The sequence below is a fragment of the Mus caroli genome, unplaced genomic scaffold (genome assembly GCF_978045245.1).
Source record: "Mus caroli unplaced genomic scaffold, Mus_caroli_1 scaffold_8, whole genome shotgun sequence".
Taxonomy (NCBI): Eukaryota; Metazoa; Chordata; class Mammalia; order Rodentia; family Muridae; genus Mus; species Mus caroli.
Genome location: NW_028227263.1, coordinates 49,131,744 through 49,149,568, shown reverse-complemented (window position 1 = coordinate 49,149,568; position 17,825 = coordinate 49,131,744). Strand labels below are relative to the sequence as shown.

The following is a 17,825-nucleotide window of genomic DNA, read 5'->3' as shown; positions in this document are numbered from 1 at the left end:
CTTGTCATACATAACTTTCACTTCCTTAGTTAGAGTAACGCCAAGGTATTTTATATTGTTTGTGATTATTGAGAAGGGTGTTGTTTCCCTAATTTCCTTCTCTGCCTGTTTATCCTTTGTGTACAGAAAGGCCATTGACTTGCTTGAGTTAATTTTATATCCAGCTACTTCATTGAAGCTGTTTATCAGGCTTAGGAGTTCTATGGTGGAATTTTTAGGGTCACTTATGTATACTATCATATCATCTGCAAAGAGTGATATTTTGACTTCTTCTTTTCCGATTTGTATCCCCTTGATCTCCTTTTGTTGTCTAATTGCTCTGGCTAGGACTTCAAGTACAATGTTGAATAGGTAGGGAGAGAGTGGACAGCCTTGTCTAGTCCCTGATTTTAGTGGGATTTCTTCCAGCTTCTCACCATTTACTTTGATGTTGGCTACTGGTTTGCTGTAGATTGCTTTTATCATATTTAGGTATGGGCCTTGAATTCCTGATCTTTCCAAGACTTTTATCATGAAGGTGTGTTGGATTTTGTCAAAGGCTTTCTCACCATCTAATGAGATGATCATGTGGTTTTTGTCTTTGAGTTTGTTTATATACTGGATTACATTGATGGATTTCCGTATATTCAACCATCCTTGCATCCCTGGGATGAAACCTACTTGGTCAGGATGGATGATTGTTTTGATGTGTTCTTGGATTCGGTTAGCGAGAACTTTATTGAGGATTTTTGCATCGATATTCATAACTGAAATTGGTCTCAAGTTCTCTATCTTTGTTGGGTCTTTCTGTGGTTTAGGTAAAAGAGTAATTGTGGCTTCATAGAATGAGTTGGGTAGAGTACCTTCTGATTCTATTTTGTGGAATAGTTTGTGAAGAACTGGGATTAGATCTTCTTTGAAGGTCTGATAGAACTCTGCACTAAACCCATCTGGTCCTGGGCTTTTCTTGGTTGGGAGACTATTAATGACTGCTTCTATTTCTTTAGGGGATATGGGACTGTTTAGATCATTAACCTGATCTTGATTTAACTTTGGTACCTGGTATCTGTCTAGAAACTTGTCCATTTCATCCAGGTTCTCCAGTTTTGTTGAGTATAGCCTTTTGTAGAAGGATCTGATGGTGTTTTGGATTTCTTCAGGGTCTGTTGTTATGTCTCCCTTTTCATTTCTGATTTTGTTAATTAGAATACTTTCCCTATGCCCTCTAGTGAGTCTGGCTAAGGGTTTATCTATCTTGTTGATTTTCTCAAAGAACCAGCTCCTTGATTGGTTGATTCTTTGAATTGTTCTTGTTTCCACTTGGTTGATTTCACCCCTGAGTTTGATTATTTCTTGCTGTCTACTCCTCTTGGGTGAATCTGCTTCCTTTCGTTCTAGAGCTTTTAGGTGTGTTGTCAAGCTGCTAATGTGTGCTCTCTCTAGTTTTTTTTTGGAGGCACTCAGAGCTATGAGTTTCCCTCTTAGAAATGCTTTCAATGTGTCCCATAAGTTTGGGTATGTTGTGGCTTCATTTTCATTAAACTCCAGAAAGTCCTTAATTTCTTTCTTTATTCCTTCCTTGACCAAGGTATCATTGAGAAGAGTGTTGTTTAGTTTCCACGTGTGTGTTGGCTTTCTATTATTTATTTTGTTATTGAAGATCAGTCTTAGTCCATGGTGATCTGATAGGGTGCATGGGACAATTTCAATATTTTTGTATATGTTGAGGCTTGTTTTGTGACCCATTATGTGGTCAATTTTGGAGAAGGTACCGTGAGGTGCTGAGAAGAAGGTATATCCTTTTGTTTTAGGATAAAATGTTCTGTAGATATCTGTCAGATCCATTTGTTTCATAACCTCTGTTAGTTTCACTGTGTCCCTGTTTAGTTTCTGTTTCCATGATCTGTCCATTGGTGAAAGTGGTGTGTTGAAGTCTCCCACTATTATTGTGTGAGGTGCAATGTGTGCTTTGAGCTTTACTAAAGTATCTTTAATGAATGTGGCTGCCCTTGTATTTGGAGCATAGATATTCAGAATTGATAGTTCCTCTTGGAGGATTTTACCTTTGATGAGAATGAAGTGCCCTTCCTTGTCTTTTTTGATGACTTTGGGTTGGAAGTCAATCTTATCAGATATTATAATGGCTACTCCAGCTTGTTTCTTCCTACCATTTGCTTGGAAAATTGTTTTCCAGCCTTTCATTCTGAGGTAGTGTCTATCTTTTTCTCTGAGATGAGTTTCCTGTAAGCAGCAAAATGTTGAGTCCTGTTTCTGTAGCCAGCCTGTTAGTCTATGTCTTTTTATTGGGGAGTTGAGTCCATTGATATTAAGAGATATTAGGGAGAAGTAGTTGTTGCTTCCTTTTATTTTTGTTGTTAGAGTTGGTGTTCTGTTTTTGTGGCTCTTCTTTTAGGTTTGTTGAGGGATTACCTTCTTGCTTTTTCTAGGACGTGGTTTCCGTCCTTGTATTGGTTTTTTTTCTGTTATTATCCTTTGAAGTGCTGGATTCGTGGAAAGATAATGTGTGAATTGGGTTTTATCGTGGAATACTTTGGTTTCTCCATCTATGGTAATTGAGAGTTTGGCTGGGTATAGTAGCCTGGGCTGGAAATTGTGTTCTCTTAGTTTCTGTGTAACATCTGTCCAGGCCCTTCTGGCTTTCATAGTCTCTGGTGAAAAATCCGGTGTAATTCTGATAGGCTTGCCTTTATATGTTACTTGACCTTTTTCCCTTACTGCTTTTACTATTCTATCTTTATTTAGTGCATTTGTTGTTCTGATTATTATGTGTCGGAAGGAATTTCTTTTCTGGTCCAGTCTATTTGGAGTTCTGTAGGCTTCTTGTACTTTCATGGGCATCTCTTTCTTTAGGTTTGGGAAGTTTTCTTCTATAATTTTGTTGAAGAGTCCTTTGAGTTGAAAATCTTCATTTTCATCTACTTCTATTATCCGTAGGTTTGGTCTTCTCATTGTGTCCTGGATTTCCTGGATGTTTTGAGTTAGGATCTTTTTGGATTTTGTATTTTCTTTGATTGTCGTGCCGATGTTCTCTATGGAGTCTTCTGCACCTGAGATTCTCTCTTCCATCTCTTGTATTCTGTTGCTGATGCTCGCATCTATGTTTCCAGATTTCTTTCCTAGGGTTTCTATCTCCAGCGTTGCCTCAATTTGGGTTTTCTTTATTGTGTCTACTTCCCTTTTTAGGTCTTGGATGGTTTTATTCAATTCCATCACCTGTTTGGTCTGGTTTTCCTGCAATTCTTTAATGGATTTTTGTGCTTCCTCTTTAATGTCTTCTACCTGTTTAGCAGTGTTCTCCTGTATTTCTTTAAGTGTGTTATTAAAGTCCTTCTTGATGTCCTCTACCATCATCATGAGATATGCTTTTAGATCCGGGTCTAGCTTTTCCGGTGTGTTGGGGTGCCCTGGACTGGGCGAAGTGGGAGTGCTGGGTTCTGATGATGGTGAGTGGTCTTGGTTTCTGTTAGTAAGATTATTACGTTTTCCTTTCCCCATCTGGTAATCTCTGTGGTTAGTTGTTATCGTTGTCACTGTTTAAAGATTGGAGCAGACTCTGTGTTCCACTCACCAGAAGTCTCAAAATCCTGTGGCGGGTGTCGTGGGGTGGGTGTCAGCCGACCCTGCGCTCTAGCTATCCCGGTGCTGGTCAGACCGGAAGAGGCTTGTGGCCCTACTCAGGCCTGTTTTCTGCTTCCCTAACTAATGCAGTCTCAGGCCCCGCGCACAATTGGATTGGAGCAGAAGCTGTGTTCCACTCACCAGAAGTCTTTAGATCCTGTGGCGGGTGTTGTGGGTAGCTGGCGAATGTCAGCCGACCCTGCACCCTAGCTACTCCGGTGCTGGTCAGACCGGAAGAAGCTTGTGGCCCTACTCAGGCTGGATTTCTGCCTCCCCAACCAAAGCCAATTTTGTATTTTCTTCTGCTGTTGATTTCTAGTTTTATTCCACCTTTATATGAAAAGACACAAGAAATTTTGATTCTTTTGTGTTGTTAAGACTTGCTTTATAGATTAAAAAGTGATCTATTTTAGAGAAAGCCCCATGGCTGCTAAACAGACTGTGTATCCTGAAGTCCTTATATGGAATATTCTTTAACTATGTTATTTACATTTATATGTGATATAGACTATGTCTGAAGTTCCTTTGTTGATTTTTAGTCTGAATAACCTATCCACTGATTAGAATTGGGAATTGAATCTATCCTCTATTAATATGTCAGGACTTTTGTGTTCTTTTAGGTCAAGTAGTAATTTTTTTATGACATTGAGCACCCCAGCAAGTCAGTGCCTGTGTATTTACAATTATCTTTGTGATAGCCTGTTCCCTTTATTAGCACATAGTTACCTTCATGTCTTCTGATTATTTTAAGCTTGTATTCTACATACTCATGTATCAGAATAGCCAAGCTAGCTTGTTTTCAGCTTCCTTTGCTTTGTAACAGAATCCTTTCACTCAGTTCTTTGTCGGTAAGTTGTGTTTCTTGTATCTTGTTCTCTCTCTGTCTCTCTCTCTCTCTCTGTCTCTCTCTGTCTCTCTCTCTCTCTCCCTCTCTCTCTCTCTCTCTTTCTCTCTCTCTCTCTGTCTCTGTGTGTGTGTGTGTGTGTGTGTGTGTGTGTGTGTGTGTGTGTGATGCTCACATATCAATTAAGGCATATGCATGTTTTGATGTGTATGTGTAAGCCACAGGACAACTTAAGATGTAGATTTCTCCTTCCATTTTATTTGGCATAGGATCTCTTGTTCCTTACCACTGCAGTTACTACATGGACTAGTCCATGAGCTTCTGAACCTTCTCTTTCTACATCTCCTGTCTCACTGTAGGACAGTTGCGATTATAGATTCATGTCACTATGTCCCACATCTTATAGGATCTGGGGATCCAAACTCAACTTCTTCTGTTTGTGCAGCAAGAACTTTACCCACTGAGCCATTTCCCTGCCTTGGATGTTGTTTTAATCTAGTCATCTAGTTGTATCTTTTAATTGTGAAATTAAGGCCATTTGCATTATTTTTAAAAGGGGTTCTGCAATTTTGTTCCTTGTTTTTCTGATCGATTGACTGGATTATTGCTTGTTCTTTTCTTTCTCCCATTTATTGAGTGAGACATGGTTCTTCTTACCTTGACATTGTTCCTCTATTCTTTTCATGAACTTTGTTCTTTTCTATGGTCTCATTAACTGAGATTATCTTTCTTCTCCCTCTGTGTTTAAGATCCTTTCATTTATCTTCTCCAGTACTGGCTCCATGATCGTGAATTGCTTTAGTATGTGGCTGTCTTGAAATACCTTGATTTCTCTGTGGGTTTTAAGATTAAAATGCTCTGAGCCGGGCGTGGTGGCGCACGCCTTTAATCCCAGCACTTGGGAGGCAGAGGCAGGCGGATTTCTGAGTTCGAGGCCAGCCTGGTCTACAGAGTGAGTTCCAGGACAGCCAGGACTACACAGAGAAACCCTGTCTCGAAAAACCAAAAAAAAAAAAAAAAAAGATTAAAATGCTCTGGATATAGCAATTTTGATTGACAGTTACTTTCAAGGCTTGAAATTTATCATTCTATGCTTTCCTGGCTGTTAGGGTTTCTGTTGAAAAGTATAGTGTTATTCTTATGTGTTTGCTTTTCTGAGTTGGTGCTTTCTTATATAACTATTAATAGTGTTTTCTTTGTTTTGCATATTTTGCATCATAACTATGATACACTAGGAAAATTTCTTCTCTGCAAAGATCTATTTAGGACTTTAAGTGTCTCATGCTTAGATGTATATTTCTTTCTATAAACTTGCAAATTTTTCAGCTATAATTTCATTAAATAGGTTTTCTATACCTAAGTTTTTCTTCATCTTCCCCATGGCGTCTTTGACTTGGTCTCTTGATCGTATCTCAGAATTCTTGGATTTTACTCATTTGTGTATTTATTTATCCTCTATTAATTCTGGGTATTGTATTTCTTTGATCATGTCCTCCAACTTTGATTTCTCTCTCTTCTTCTTGGTAAAGTTTCTTGCTGATGCTTGTTACTGACTGTCTCTATATATTCCTTTACCCCTCCTGCTCCAGTCTGTATTTCCTGGTAAGTCTGTAGATCTTGAACTGATTTCCTTACTTCATGCATTTGCTTATTTGTATCATTTTGAAGTCACTGACTATTTTTACAGGCGAATGTTTGTATCCTTCATCTGGCATTTTACCCATCTGACTCTTTGGTCTTGGTAACTAAAGAATTATGACTTGGAGGAACATGATAGCCTTACTTTTCCTTGTTTCTTGTGTTCTGAATTGTGAAGACATTAGTGAGAGGAATGAGAGGCCTAAATAAGGAAAGAAACATACTATAGTTCTAAATTAGAAACTCAAATATTAGTAAAATGACAGTTCTTCAGAATGATCTATAGGTTCACTACAATAAAACTTCCAACAAGCTTTTATATAGATACTGTTAGATTGGTTCTAAAATATGTGTAAAAATGAAAACAATTTAAACATTCCATATTAATCTTCTAAAAGGACAACAATGAAGCATTTAAACTACCTGGTTTCAAGACTTCCTGCCAAACACTGGTAACCTATAGGATACTGCATTGGTAAAGAGATAAGTACAGTCACTCACTGAAGTGTGAGTCCAAGAAAATACACTAATTGTGCATGCACACACAGTTGAATATAAGTTGAATTCACTGTAAGACAAATGCATTTTATATGCCTAACTTACCAAATATTATAGCTTTGCAGCACAGTGTACTGTAGAGTATTGGCTGTTCACTATGCTGATTAGGTGGCTTCTTCTGAGATGCCCAACATCACAAGAAATATTGTGCCAATTTATCACTAGCCGAGAAGAAGCTCCAATGTTGATATAGATACTAAATGAAACTTTCAAGTCCAACTTTCATCAGCTGGGGGTATGGTTTTTGACACAGATGCCAGTGGAGAAAGGAAATGATGCTAGAATAGCATGTAGAAATGATTTTTAAAATACCATAAACTCTTACTTCACATAACACCACTCAAGAGTCAATTTAAACTTACAAGAGTTCTAAGTGTGAAACTTAACTACTGTTTCCATCCTCTGAAAGTTCAATAAGAAAACATCTCTGACATTGGCATTGAAAAAAAAAAAAAGATTTTTGTATTAAATACCAAAAAAAAAAAAAAAAAAAACCAGAATAGAAAAAGTACAAAAGGGAAAAACAATGAAGTAGTCTTTGTCAAAATTAAAACTTTTGGCCAAGCTTTGGGGCTTACACCTTTAATCCCAGCACTTAGAAGGCAGAGGCAGGCAGATCTCTTTGAGTTCAAGGCCAGCCTGGTCTACAAAGTAAGGCCAGAACAGCCAGGGCTACAAAGAAAAGCCTGTCTAGAAAAACCAAACAATAAATAAATAAATTTTTCCTCTTCACAGAAAACGCTGTCTTGAAAAGCCAAACAATCAATCGATCAATCAATCAATCAATAAATAAATCCATGAGGAAAAAAATGGTCTGGGTATAGTCATATAGGCCTATAATCTCAGCGCTTGCCAGAGAATCACTACACATTTCAGGTTAGGTGGATCTACATGGCAAGTCCTGGGCCAGCCTGGGCTACTTAAAGAAGCCCTGTCCAAAAAGAACAAACAAGGCTCTGGAAACATCTCAGAAGAAGGTAAGAGTTAGAGGTCAAAAGAACCAGAGCAAAACAATATGTTCTGGACATGACTTCTGAGCATACAGCAGCTCAGGTTGCCTGCACAAAAACCTGTACAAGATCAAGCCAATCAACATTCTAGCACTGCGTGGGAGGAGTTCGTGAGCCCGTTCCCCACAGAACAACCAGGATCTGGGAGGAAGCATAGGCCAGTTGTTCCCACACTCAGAAGTAAATGGACAAAACAAATTGTAATACATGGATCATTAAACTTAAAATAAATACAAAGGCAGACCAGTGTGGTCTATATTGAGAGTTCCAGGATAGCCAGGGCTACTTAGAAAGACCCTGTGTCAAAGAGAAAAAAAAAAAACAAAAACAAAAACAACTTTACAACATAGTAAGCAAAAAAACACCTTTTTGTTTGTTTGTTTGAGCGAGGTCTCATCTTGTAACCTAAGCTATCCTTGAACTTGGGATCCTTCTGCCTCAGCCTCCTAATGCTAGAGGTATAGGCATGTGACATTCCTAAGACAATCCATTTTTTCTGATGAAAAAATATTTGAACAGATATAGTTCATTTATAAATAATTATGATGGAAAAGACTAATAAGCACATGAACAGTACAATCATTTAGGAAATGCAAATTATTGCCTCAGTGCCACCAAGCATTGATTTATAGGCTATGATCCAGGATTTAGAAAACTGAGGCATAAAGATGAAAAGTTCAAGGCCAGCTTCAGCTGCATAACAAAACCCTGTCTCCAAGAGAAAAATCTCAGTTCTGTTTGATCTCCAGATGTGTAGAGTATGGTTAGGGTGTGGACAGCCTTTGGTCCTGCCATAGTCTGCTACATATTAGCATGGTATGACACACTAGCTGCTCCAGAAGAAAGGGATGATGCTTGCAGCTTGAAAAGCACTTTTACATTACTGTCTCACATGATCATCTTATTCATATTCTTAAAGTTACTTTTGAGTCAGGGCTATGAAAAGAGAATAATAAATAAATAAATTACTAAAATTAGTAATGTCAGCTTTGTATCTATGCCCTCTCCCTCTTTTAATTTGTAGGTGCCTGGCATAAAGCTATAGTAAGTTTGGAATTTCCTAGAAATAAAAATATGCATTATTTATCACTCTTTACTATAGTAATAGTTCTATTCTTCCTTCAACTACTAAGTACTGTATATTTCTGCTGAAATGGCAAGTTTTCAAATCCAGGTCTTCTACTGAGCTAAAATAAGGAACTGTTGAGTACAGCATCTACTGCCAAAGAAAGAGTTTTGAACTGTTTTGTTAAGATAGAACTCTTTTGTCTTTGCACACAAATTAGTTTCACCAGATTTGTTTTTGTCCACTAGTCTTTTGGACAACACTACAGATTCTAGCTGGTGTCTATTTTCTGTTTCAAAGATGTTATTAAACCTGTTAGAGGTGATATATTGAGGCAGGTCACATACCCAAAGAAGCCATAATTCTGTTGAAATCTGAAGGGATAAGTTTCAAGTGATAAGATTCCAATATCATTGGCCCAGCAACAGTAGTCTAGAAGAAAATGACGGATAAAAGGTAAAGTCAGCATATTGGTGAGTTCCCAAGATCTTTTCCAAGACATCCTTGACTCCTTCACTGAGTTGCTTTGATTAACCGAAGGCATCATACAAAATCTTCCATTTCAGTTAACTTCACAAGTGCAGCATTGTTCTCTCATTACATAGAAATGGTGTGCTCAAAATTGTAGCCAGAGGGTTCCAGATACAAAGATAAATTGAGCCCCCCCTTTCTATCTCTTCCTTCTTTTCTCCACCACCACCACCCCTACACACACACACACACACACACACACACACACATCAGCAAGATCTTACATATCCCAGGCTGGCCTTGAACTTACTATGCAACAAAGGACTAGCTTGAAATCCCAATCCTCCAGCGTCTGTCTGCTGAAAGCAAGAGTGCAGGCATGTGTGGCCAGCACTCTATGAACTGAGCTATATCTCCAACCCCAAAGACCATCTCTTTTTTAAATCTCTAATCTTTTTTTACAGTTCGGTCATTATCCCCCTCCAGTTCTTCCCTCTAACAGTTCCTCATCCCATTCCTCACCTCAACCCATTTCCAAGATGTCCCCACAACCCCACACATCTCACACCCTGCCAGGCCTCCCCATTCCCTGAGGCCTCAAGTCTCTCAAGAGTTAGGTGTGTCTTCTCTCATTGAGGCCAGACCAGACAGTCCTCTATTGTATATGTGTTGGGGGCCTCATATCAGCTGGTGTATGCTGCCTGGTTGGTGGTTCAGTGTTTGAGAGACCTCAGGGATCCAGGTTTGTTGAGACTGCTGGTCTTCCTATGGAGTTGCCCTCCTCCTCAACTTCTTCCAGCCTTTCCCTAATTCAACCACAGGAGTCCCCCAACTTCAGACCATTGGTTGGGTGTGTCCAATTCAGCTACTTGTTGGGCCTCTCAGAGGGCAGCCATGCTAGGCTTCTGTCTGTAAATACATCATAGCATCAGTAATAAATACATCATAGCATCAGTAATAGTGTCAGGCCTTAGAGCCTCCCCTTGAAAAGGGTCTCAAAGATGGGCCAGTCATTGGACCGCCTTTTCCTCAGTCTCTTCTCCATTTTTATCCCTGCAGTTCTTTTAAACAGGAACAATTCTGGGTCAGAGTTTTTGACTGTGGAATGGCAACCCCATCCCTCCACTTGATGCCCTGTCTTTCTACTGAAGGCGGATTCTACAAGTTTCCTCTCCACACTGTTGGGCATTTCATATAAGGTTCCTTCCTTTGAGTCCTGAGATTCTCTCACCTTCCAGGTCTCTGGTACATTCTAGAGGGTCCCCCCCACCACCTCTCAAGGTTGTATATTTCCATTCATTCTGCTGGACCTCAGGGGTTCACTTCTGGTCCCCCCCCCAATACCTGCTTATGTTTCCCTTTTCCCCTGCATCTCCCTCTCCCCTCTCCCACCCAGTTTCTTCCCTCTCTCTGCTCTATGCTTTCTTCTCCCTCCCAAGTGGGATTGAAGCATCCTCACTTGGGCCTTTCAGCTTGTTAGCCCTCTTGAATTCTATGGATTATATTCTGGGTATTCTGTACTTTTTGGCTAATATCCACTTATCAGTGAGTACATACTATGCATGTTCCTTTGGGTCTGTGTCAGGATGATATTTTCTAGATCCATCCATTTGCCTGAAAAACTCATGATGTCCTTGTTCTTAATAGCTGAGTAGTAGCTTATTATGTAAATTAACCACATTTTTCTGTATCCATTCTTCTATTATGGGACATCTGGGTTGTTTCTAACTTCTGGCTATCACAAATAAGGCTGCTATGAACATAGTGGAGCATATGCCCTTTGAGGCATGGTGGGGCATCTTTTGGGTATATGCCCAGGAGTGGTATAGCTGGGTTTTCAAGTAGATCTATTTCCAGTTTTCTGAGGAACTTCCAGATTGATTTCCAGAGTACCAGTTTTCAATCCCACCAGCAATAGAGGACTATTCCTCTTTCTCCTCATTCTTGCTAAAATATACTGTCACCTGAGGTTTTGGTCTTAGCCATTCTGATTGGTGTAAGCTGGAATCTCAGGGTCGTTTTGATTTGTATTTCCCTGATCACTAAGGACTTTGAACTTTTATTTAAGTGCTTCTTGGCCATTCAAGATTTCTCTGTTGTGAATTCTCTGTTTACTTCTATACCCCATTTTTTGATTGGATTGTTTGGGTTTTTTGGAATTTAGCTTCTTGAGTTCTTTATATATTTTTGGATACTAGCCAAAAGGTAATGTGGGGTTAGTGAAAAAAAATTTTTTTCAATCTGTAGGTTGCCTATTTGTCTTATCGACTATGTCCTTTGCCTTACAGAAGCTTTTCAGTTTCATGAGGTCCCATCTATCAATAATTGATCTTAAAGCCTGAGACATTGGAGTTCTGTTTAGGAAATCCCCCACCCCTACTCTATGCCCATGAGTTCAAGGCTCTTTCCCAATTTCTCTTCTATTAGATTCAGTCTATCTGGTTTTATGCTAGCCAGAGCAATAAGACAACAAAAGGAGATTAAGGAGATACAAACTGGCACAGAAAAAGTCAAGGTATCACTATTTGTAGTGATATGATAGTGTATATAAGTGACCCCAAAAATTCTACCAGAGAACTTCTCCAGCTGATAAACAACTTCAGCAAAGTGGCCAGATATAAAATTAACTCAAACAAATCAGTAGCCTTCCTTTATACAACTGATAAACAGGCTGAGAAAGAAAATAGGAAAAACACCCTTCATAATAGTCACAAATAATATAGAGTATCTTGGGGTAACTCTAACCAAACAAGTGAAAGAGCTGTATGACAAGAACTTCAAGTCTCTCAAGAAAGAAATCAAAGAAGACCTCAAAAAATGGTAGGATTAACAGTAAAATGATCATCCTATCAAAAGCAATCTACAGAGTCAATGCAATCCCTATCAAAATTCCAACACAATTCTTCAAAGACATGGAAAGAGAAATTCTCAATTTCATATGGAAAAACTTTTGGAGGAATCACCATCCCTGACCTCAAGCTGTACTACAGAGCAATAGTGATTAGTGATTTAAAGAAAAAAACTGCATGGTATTGGTAAAAAGACAGACAGGTCAATCAGTGGAATAGAGTTGGAGACCTAGAAAAAAAACCACACACTTATGGACACTTGATCTTTGGCAAAGAAGCCAAAAATGTACAATGGAAAAAAAGAAAGCATCTTTAATAAATGGTGCTGGTCTAACTGGCAGTCGGTATGTAGAAAAATGAAAATAGATCCATATTTGTCAGTTTGCACAAAGCTCAAGTCCAAGGAGATCAAGGACTTCAACATAAAACAAGATACACTGGGTCATCTCATGTTTTAAATACTGTGACACATAGTCATAGAAGGGGCTCATCTGGGATTGGGATTGGAAGATGGTCCAAGTGACTTAAAATTGCTAGTGACAGATGGTCATTAAAATGCTAAGTGGTAGTTAATCTTTTTACAAATATTTACACATTATTTTCCCTTAAATGAGAAATATACTTAAGCCATGAGTGGTGGCACATGCCTTTTATCCCAGCACTTGGGAGGCAGAGAATTCATAGCCAACCTAGTCTACAAAGCAAGTTCCAGGACAGCTAGGACTACACAGAGAAACCCTATCTTAAACACACACACACACACACATACACGGGGTGGGGAGAAATATTCATTAAAAATCAAAGTGGACCTTCCATTATTAATATACCTACAGTCTAGTAGAGTAGAACAAAAGCAAAATCACAGTACAGTATGAGTCATAAGACTATATGAAAATGTATAAAAGAGGAAATAAGAAATTATGCAGCTAAAAAATAACAAACTTCTTTAAAGTCTGAGAAAGTAAGTGTCAGGTCAGTCATTAACACTCTGATCCAGAAGAAAAATCAGAAGGAAATAAATTGGAGTAGATTGGGTAAGAGCTGAACAAGTGAGAAATCATTATGGGTAATCATCATCATTTCTGGTTTCCCAAGACCAGAGTCAAGGCAGAAATGAATTGAAGAAGGAAGGTGTCTTAGTTAGGGTTTTACTGCTGTGAACAAATACCATGACCAAGGCAAGTCTTATAAAAAACAACATTTACTTGGGACTGGCTTACAGGTTTCAGAGGTTCAGTCCATTATCATCAAGGTGGCAGCATGGCAGTATCCAGGCAGACATGGGGCAGGCAGAGCTGAGAGTTCTATATCTTTATCCAAAGGCTGCTAGTAGAAGACTGACTCCCAGGCAACTAGGGTGAGGGTCTTAAACCCACACCCACAGTGACAGACCTACTCCAACCAGATCACAACTATTCCACACCTCCAAATTGTGCCACTCCCTGGTCCAAGAATTTACAAACCATCACAGAAGGTGACTGGTCCATTCTGGGAAATGTTCATTTTTACTGCAGAACAACACACCTATGAGGCTCTGCCACTGCTGAGGAGTCTTCCTGAACTGCAATCTTTATATAGCTAAATCCTACTAACCCTGCTTTTTAAATTAACAGATACTATTGTGGGATTTTTTTTTTATAATACTAGCTTCTGGTAACCTCATTATACTCTGTTCCTATAAGATAAGTGATTTGGATTCTGTGTGAGTGAGAGGCAGTATCTGTGTTTCTGTCTGCCTTGCCTTCCAGCATGCTTCCTCCAGCCTGAGCAGCATGGAGAGCCTTAAAGTTGCCAAGTTGTTTTAAACTTCTTTGGCCCCAAACTGAAATGCCTTTATTTTGTTTTGCTGTTCTTTTTTCTAGACTCACTCAGATGTGATGTCTGTGAAAAGGCCTTTCTAACATGACCCCACCAGGCAAGGTTAATATGTGGCCACTGACAGACTCATACTTGACTGTAGTAATTTGCAGGGATGTCATCTCCTGTGATTTTTAAGCACACAACACCTCTGTATTCATTGTGTCTAGCCTAGATGGGGAGGAAGACATCAGCAAGTATTTGTCGAATGAAAAAATCAGATTAAGACATCTGATGAGAATTGGAAATTCAAAAACAATAATAAGATAAAACATACCAAAGACAAATATGAACACTCTGTACCTGCCATTGATTCTTCTGCCTCAGCTGTGATGTTATCTATCCTGGGCCTTAGCTCTTGGCTTGGTTATGTGAATGGAAGTGACTGGAAAGGGAGAACAAATACAAAAACCTAGGTAGAGGGGCTGGTAAACTTGGGGGGACTGAATATTAGGACCACCAGTGGCCCATGTTAAGGGGAACCTGGCCAGCATACTTGGTTCCATTCATCTGTTTAAACTTCTAGGCACTGTTCTCTACTACCACCTGGTGGCCACATCTATAAATAGCAAGTTCCTCTCGAGGGAGCTAAGGGAAGGCAGATGATGATCCCCCAGTGATCCTCAGTTCAAACATCACCCAGGAGAACACAGAGGTGTGAGTGTGAACCTGCACCTTATTCTGGTAAAGTCTCCAAGAGCTTACTAGGTTTCTGAAGATACCTCTGGTCTACAAAAGACAGAATTACTGCTGAGGGTTGATTCCCTTGTCTCCCGCTCAGATGAAATCCTCTGAAGGATCATCAGAGACAGAAAGCAGGCCTGGTTCCCTGCTACTCATCCTCCAGCTTAACACAGTACTTATGCAGAACCCAGTTTAACAACCACTCTTGTGAAATGGAAGGCTTACAGAGCCTCTGACTCAGGTGGACCCTGGATGTAACTAAGACTAGGTCTCATACCTTGGAGAACATCATGCTGATGTTCACAGGGTAGCAATGCTAGGACTAAGTATAAACTTCCCTTAACTGTTACTGTTGTTAAAGATGGCCTTGCTTCCCACTACCATCATTTAAAATGAATAAAAGCAATACCATTTTCTACCCTAATAGAGTTCTCAAATGGAAGTCATTTTACCAACATAGTTTTAGATTTCTGGAAAGAACCAGATTCTTCTCAACAAACCATGATTCCTGGTAGAAGATAAAGCCTATAGCTTAAATTTAAATTAGTTCTTTAAAATGCAAGCACCAGTGCCCATGAGCTGACTTTAAAGAGAAAAAAACTAAAACTCAGATTTGCTGTTTTCTCCCACAACTTGCTACATGTGTGCTCTTTGGTCATTCAGAGAGTGGGCGGGTTATCAGTATGACTGTTTATTTGCATCTCTGGGGCCCAGGAATGACCATATTCTCTGCTAGGAACAGCCACAGAAGTCCAGGGGCTCAAAAAAGTTAACATTGCTAGAACATACACCTGCTAGATACACTAGAGTTGACTTCCTAAAGAATCTTCAGATGATTTGAATTACTATTTTGGAGATGCCTAAAGTAGAAGTCCTAAGATTACACAGTTAATATGTGGTAGGGACTAAGAAGAACTGGGGTCTGCCTGATTCCTCAGTATTCCCACAACAACGAGCTGCATACATTGAACATCCTCTGTCCTCTTCTCACTGTCCCCTTCTCATCTCTCCTTTAGGAGTGCCAGCTTCTCTCAGGGCACCCGGCAGAAGAGTGATACAGCAGTGCAAAAACTTGCCCAGAGCAATGGACACTGTATCAACGGAGTCGGTGGTCAAGTCCATGGCTTCTATAGCCTTCCCAAGCCAAGCCGACACAATACAGAATTCAAAGACAGTACTTATGATCTCCCACGGAGCCTAGCTTCCCATGGCCACACCAAGAGCAGCCTCACAGGGTCTGAGACTGATAATGAGGATGTGTACACCTTCAAGATGCCCAGCAACACCCTGTGTCGGGAACTGGGAGACCTCCTTGTGGACAATATGGATGTCCCAACCACTCCTCTCTCAGCCTACCAGATCCCTAGAACATTCACACTGGACAAGAACCACAATGCCATGACAGTGGCCACTCCTGGAGATTCAGCCATAGCTCCCCCACCCCGGCCACCCAAGCCAAGTCAGGCAGAAACACCTCAATGGGGCAGCCCTCAGCAAAGACCTCCAATCAGTGAAAATAGCAGATCTGTAGCTGCTACTATCCCCAGGCGCAATACCCTCCCTGCAATGGACAACAGCCGACTCCATCGAGGTCAGTGTAATCTGGAGCTGAGACCAGAGGGCCAGGGAGGTGGTCCAGGCATTCTCAGTATATTGCTGGCCCATGGTCACCCCTAAGCCAAGGTAAACTTAAGGACTAATTAGTTCAGTGATAGCAGTTGATGCATCTTTTGTGCAATTTCCTTAGCAGTTGATCCTCTGCCTAGCTGTCAATATGACACCCACCATGGCAGAAGTATAGCAGACTCCACCTTGGAGATGTTGATATTTTGGGTTTGGAGGCTCAAATCATATTATTTTATTTATTTAAAACTAAAACCAAAAATGTAAAAAAAAATTAGAAGAAAAACAAAGTTAAAGAAAATAATACAAAATGGGATGGATCCTCATGGTATTTCCATGTCATAGAATTTCTAGTTGAATTCTGAACCTGGACTTGAAGCCGCTAAGTTCTGTTCTCACTTATCACAGATAAATTCCAACACTGCATACCTCCTCTGTTCCGTGAGCTGTCTTTAGAGGTTGCAGATCTTTCTCATCCCCCTGCTGTGACAGCAGCAAAGACAAGCCTTGGGTCTATGGGGCCAGCCATCCAGTTTAGAACTCTGCAGACAGTCAGGCGATCTGAGCAGTTGCCTGCGCTTTGGAACTGTATAACACATACACAACACACCCCTGCCCTTCAAAGCTTTTTCAAAGCTGGAAAAAGAAAACCAACATATATAATTAGTGTAAATGCCATTACCAAAGTATTCCCAGAGGTGAGAATGGGTGATTGGGAGATATTAGAAAAACCCAGGGCTAAAGTCAGGATGTCCTCTGCAGACACCCACACTGGAACAGACATGAATATTAGGAGAATTGCCACACTGGACAGCGACAGGAGAGTCATGGGCTCAGCATGAGTATAAACTCTCTTCTTCCTTCATCACAGCTTCTTCCTGTGAGACCTATGAGTACCCAGCACGAGGCAGTGGAGAAAGTGCCAGCTGGTCTGCTGAATCTGTGAGTGAGAATGTTAATTCTTTCTTGGGTGGGGGGGGGGGGGTTGACTGGGACCTCTTGGGTCAGGCAGGGTAGGGAAGAAGCTACGCCACATATAACTAAAAGTGCACCACCCGAAGAACAATGGCATTTCCCTCAGGAACTGCCACCTGTCCCAGTCCAAAGTCCTAGGTGTTTTGGGGAAGTAAAAATGGCACCTTCATCTGGTCCTGTGGCAAACTAGAATACAATGCAGCAGACACACTCCAAAGTAGAGGGTACTTTAAGGCAACAGCCCTGCTCTCTAGGTGTCATGTGGAGTAGGAACATAGCAGAAGTGGTGACAGATGACAGCTTACATGAGGCTCTTAGGCTGTCTCTGGAATGGGTTGACCACAGCTGTCCAAGTTCAAAACAAGTTGATCAGGATTTAGGTTCAAGCCCACTGGAAAGACAAGTGAAGAAGCCCTGTGGGTAGATGTGCTCTGCTATACAATAAGGTGGTGTGAGTTGTGGCTGTGGGTGGCTGTGGTTAGGACAGCTACACTACTATACAAGTCTGTGACAGTTCTACCTACAACTTGCTACTATGTGACTTAGGCACCTGGAATGAGCCCAGGCTCACTGCATGCTGCACAGGAAAATGTAGCTAGGAAACCTCCCCTTCCAGAGTCCTGGCCAGAGTC

The 17,825-nt window shown here is 40.4% G+C and overlaps 1 protein-coding gene across 1 annotated transcript in view; it reads left to right on the top strand.

Annotated features, from left to right (window-relative positions):
- The window catches only part of Gab2 (GRB2 associated binding protein 2), a 226,782-nt gene that overhangs the window by 200,896 nt on the left and 8,061 nt on the right, over positions 1-17,825 (top strand). Inside the window, exons 4-5 of the mRNA XM_021168220.3 lie at positions 15,612-16,186; positions 17,090-17,160. Coding sequence (XP_021023879.1) covers positions 15,612-16,186; positions 17,090-17,160 — 646 coding nt within the window. The remainder of the gene's footprint in view (positions 1-15,611; positions 16,187-17,089; positions 17,161-17,825) is intronic.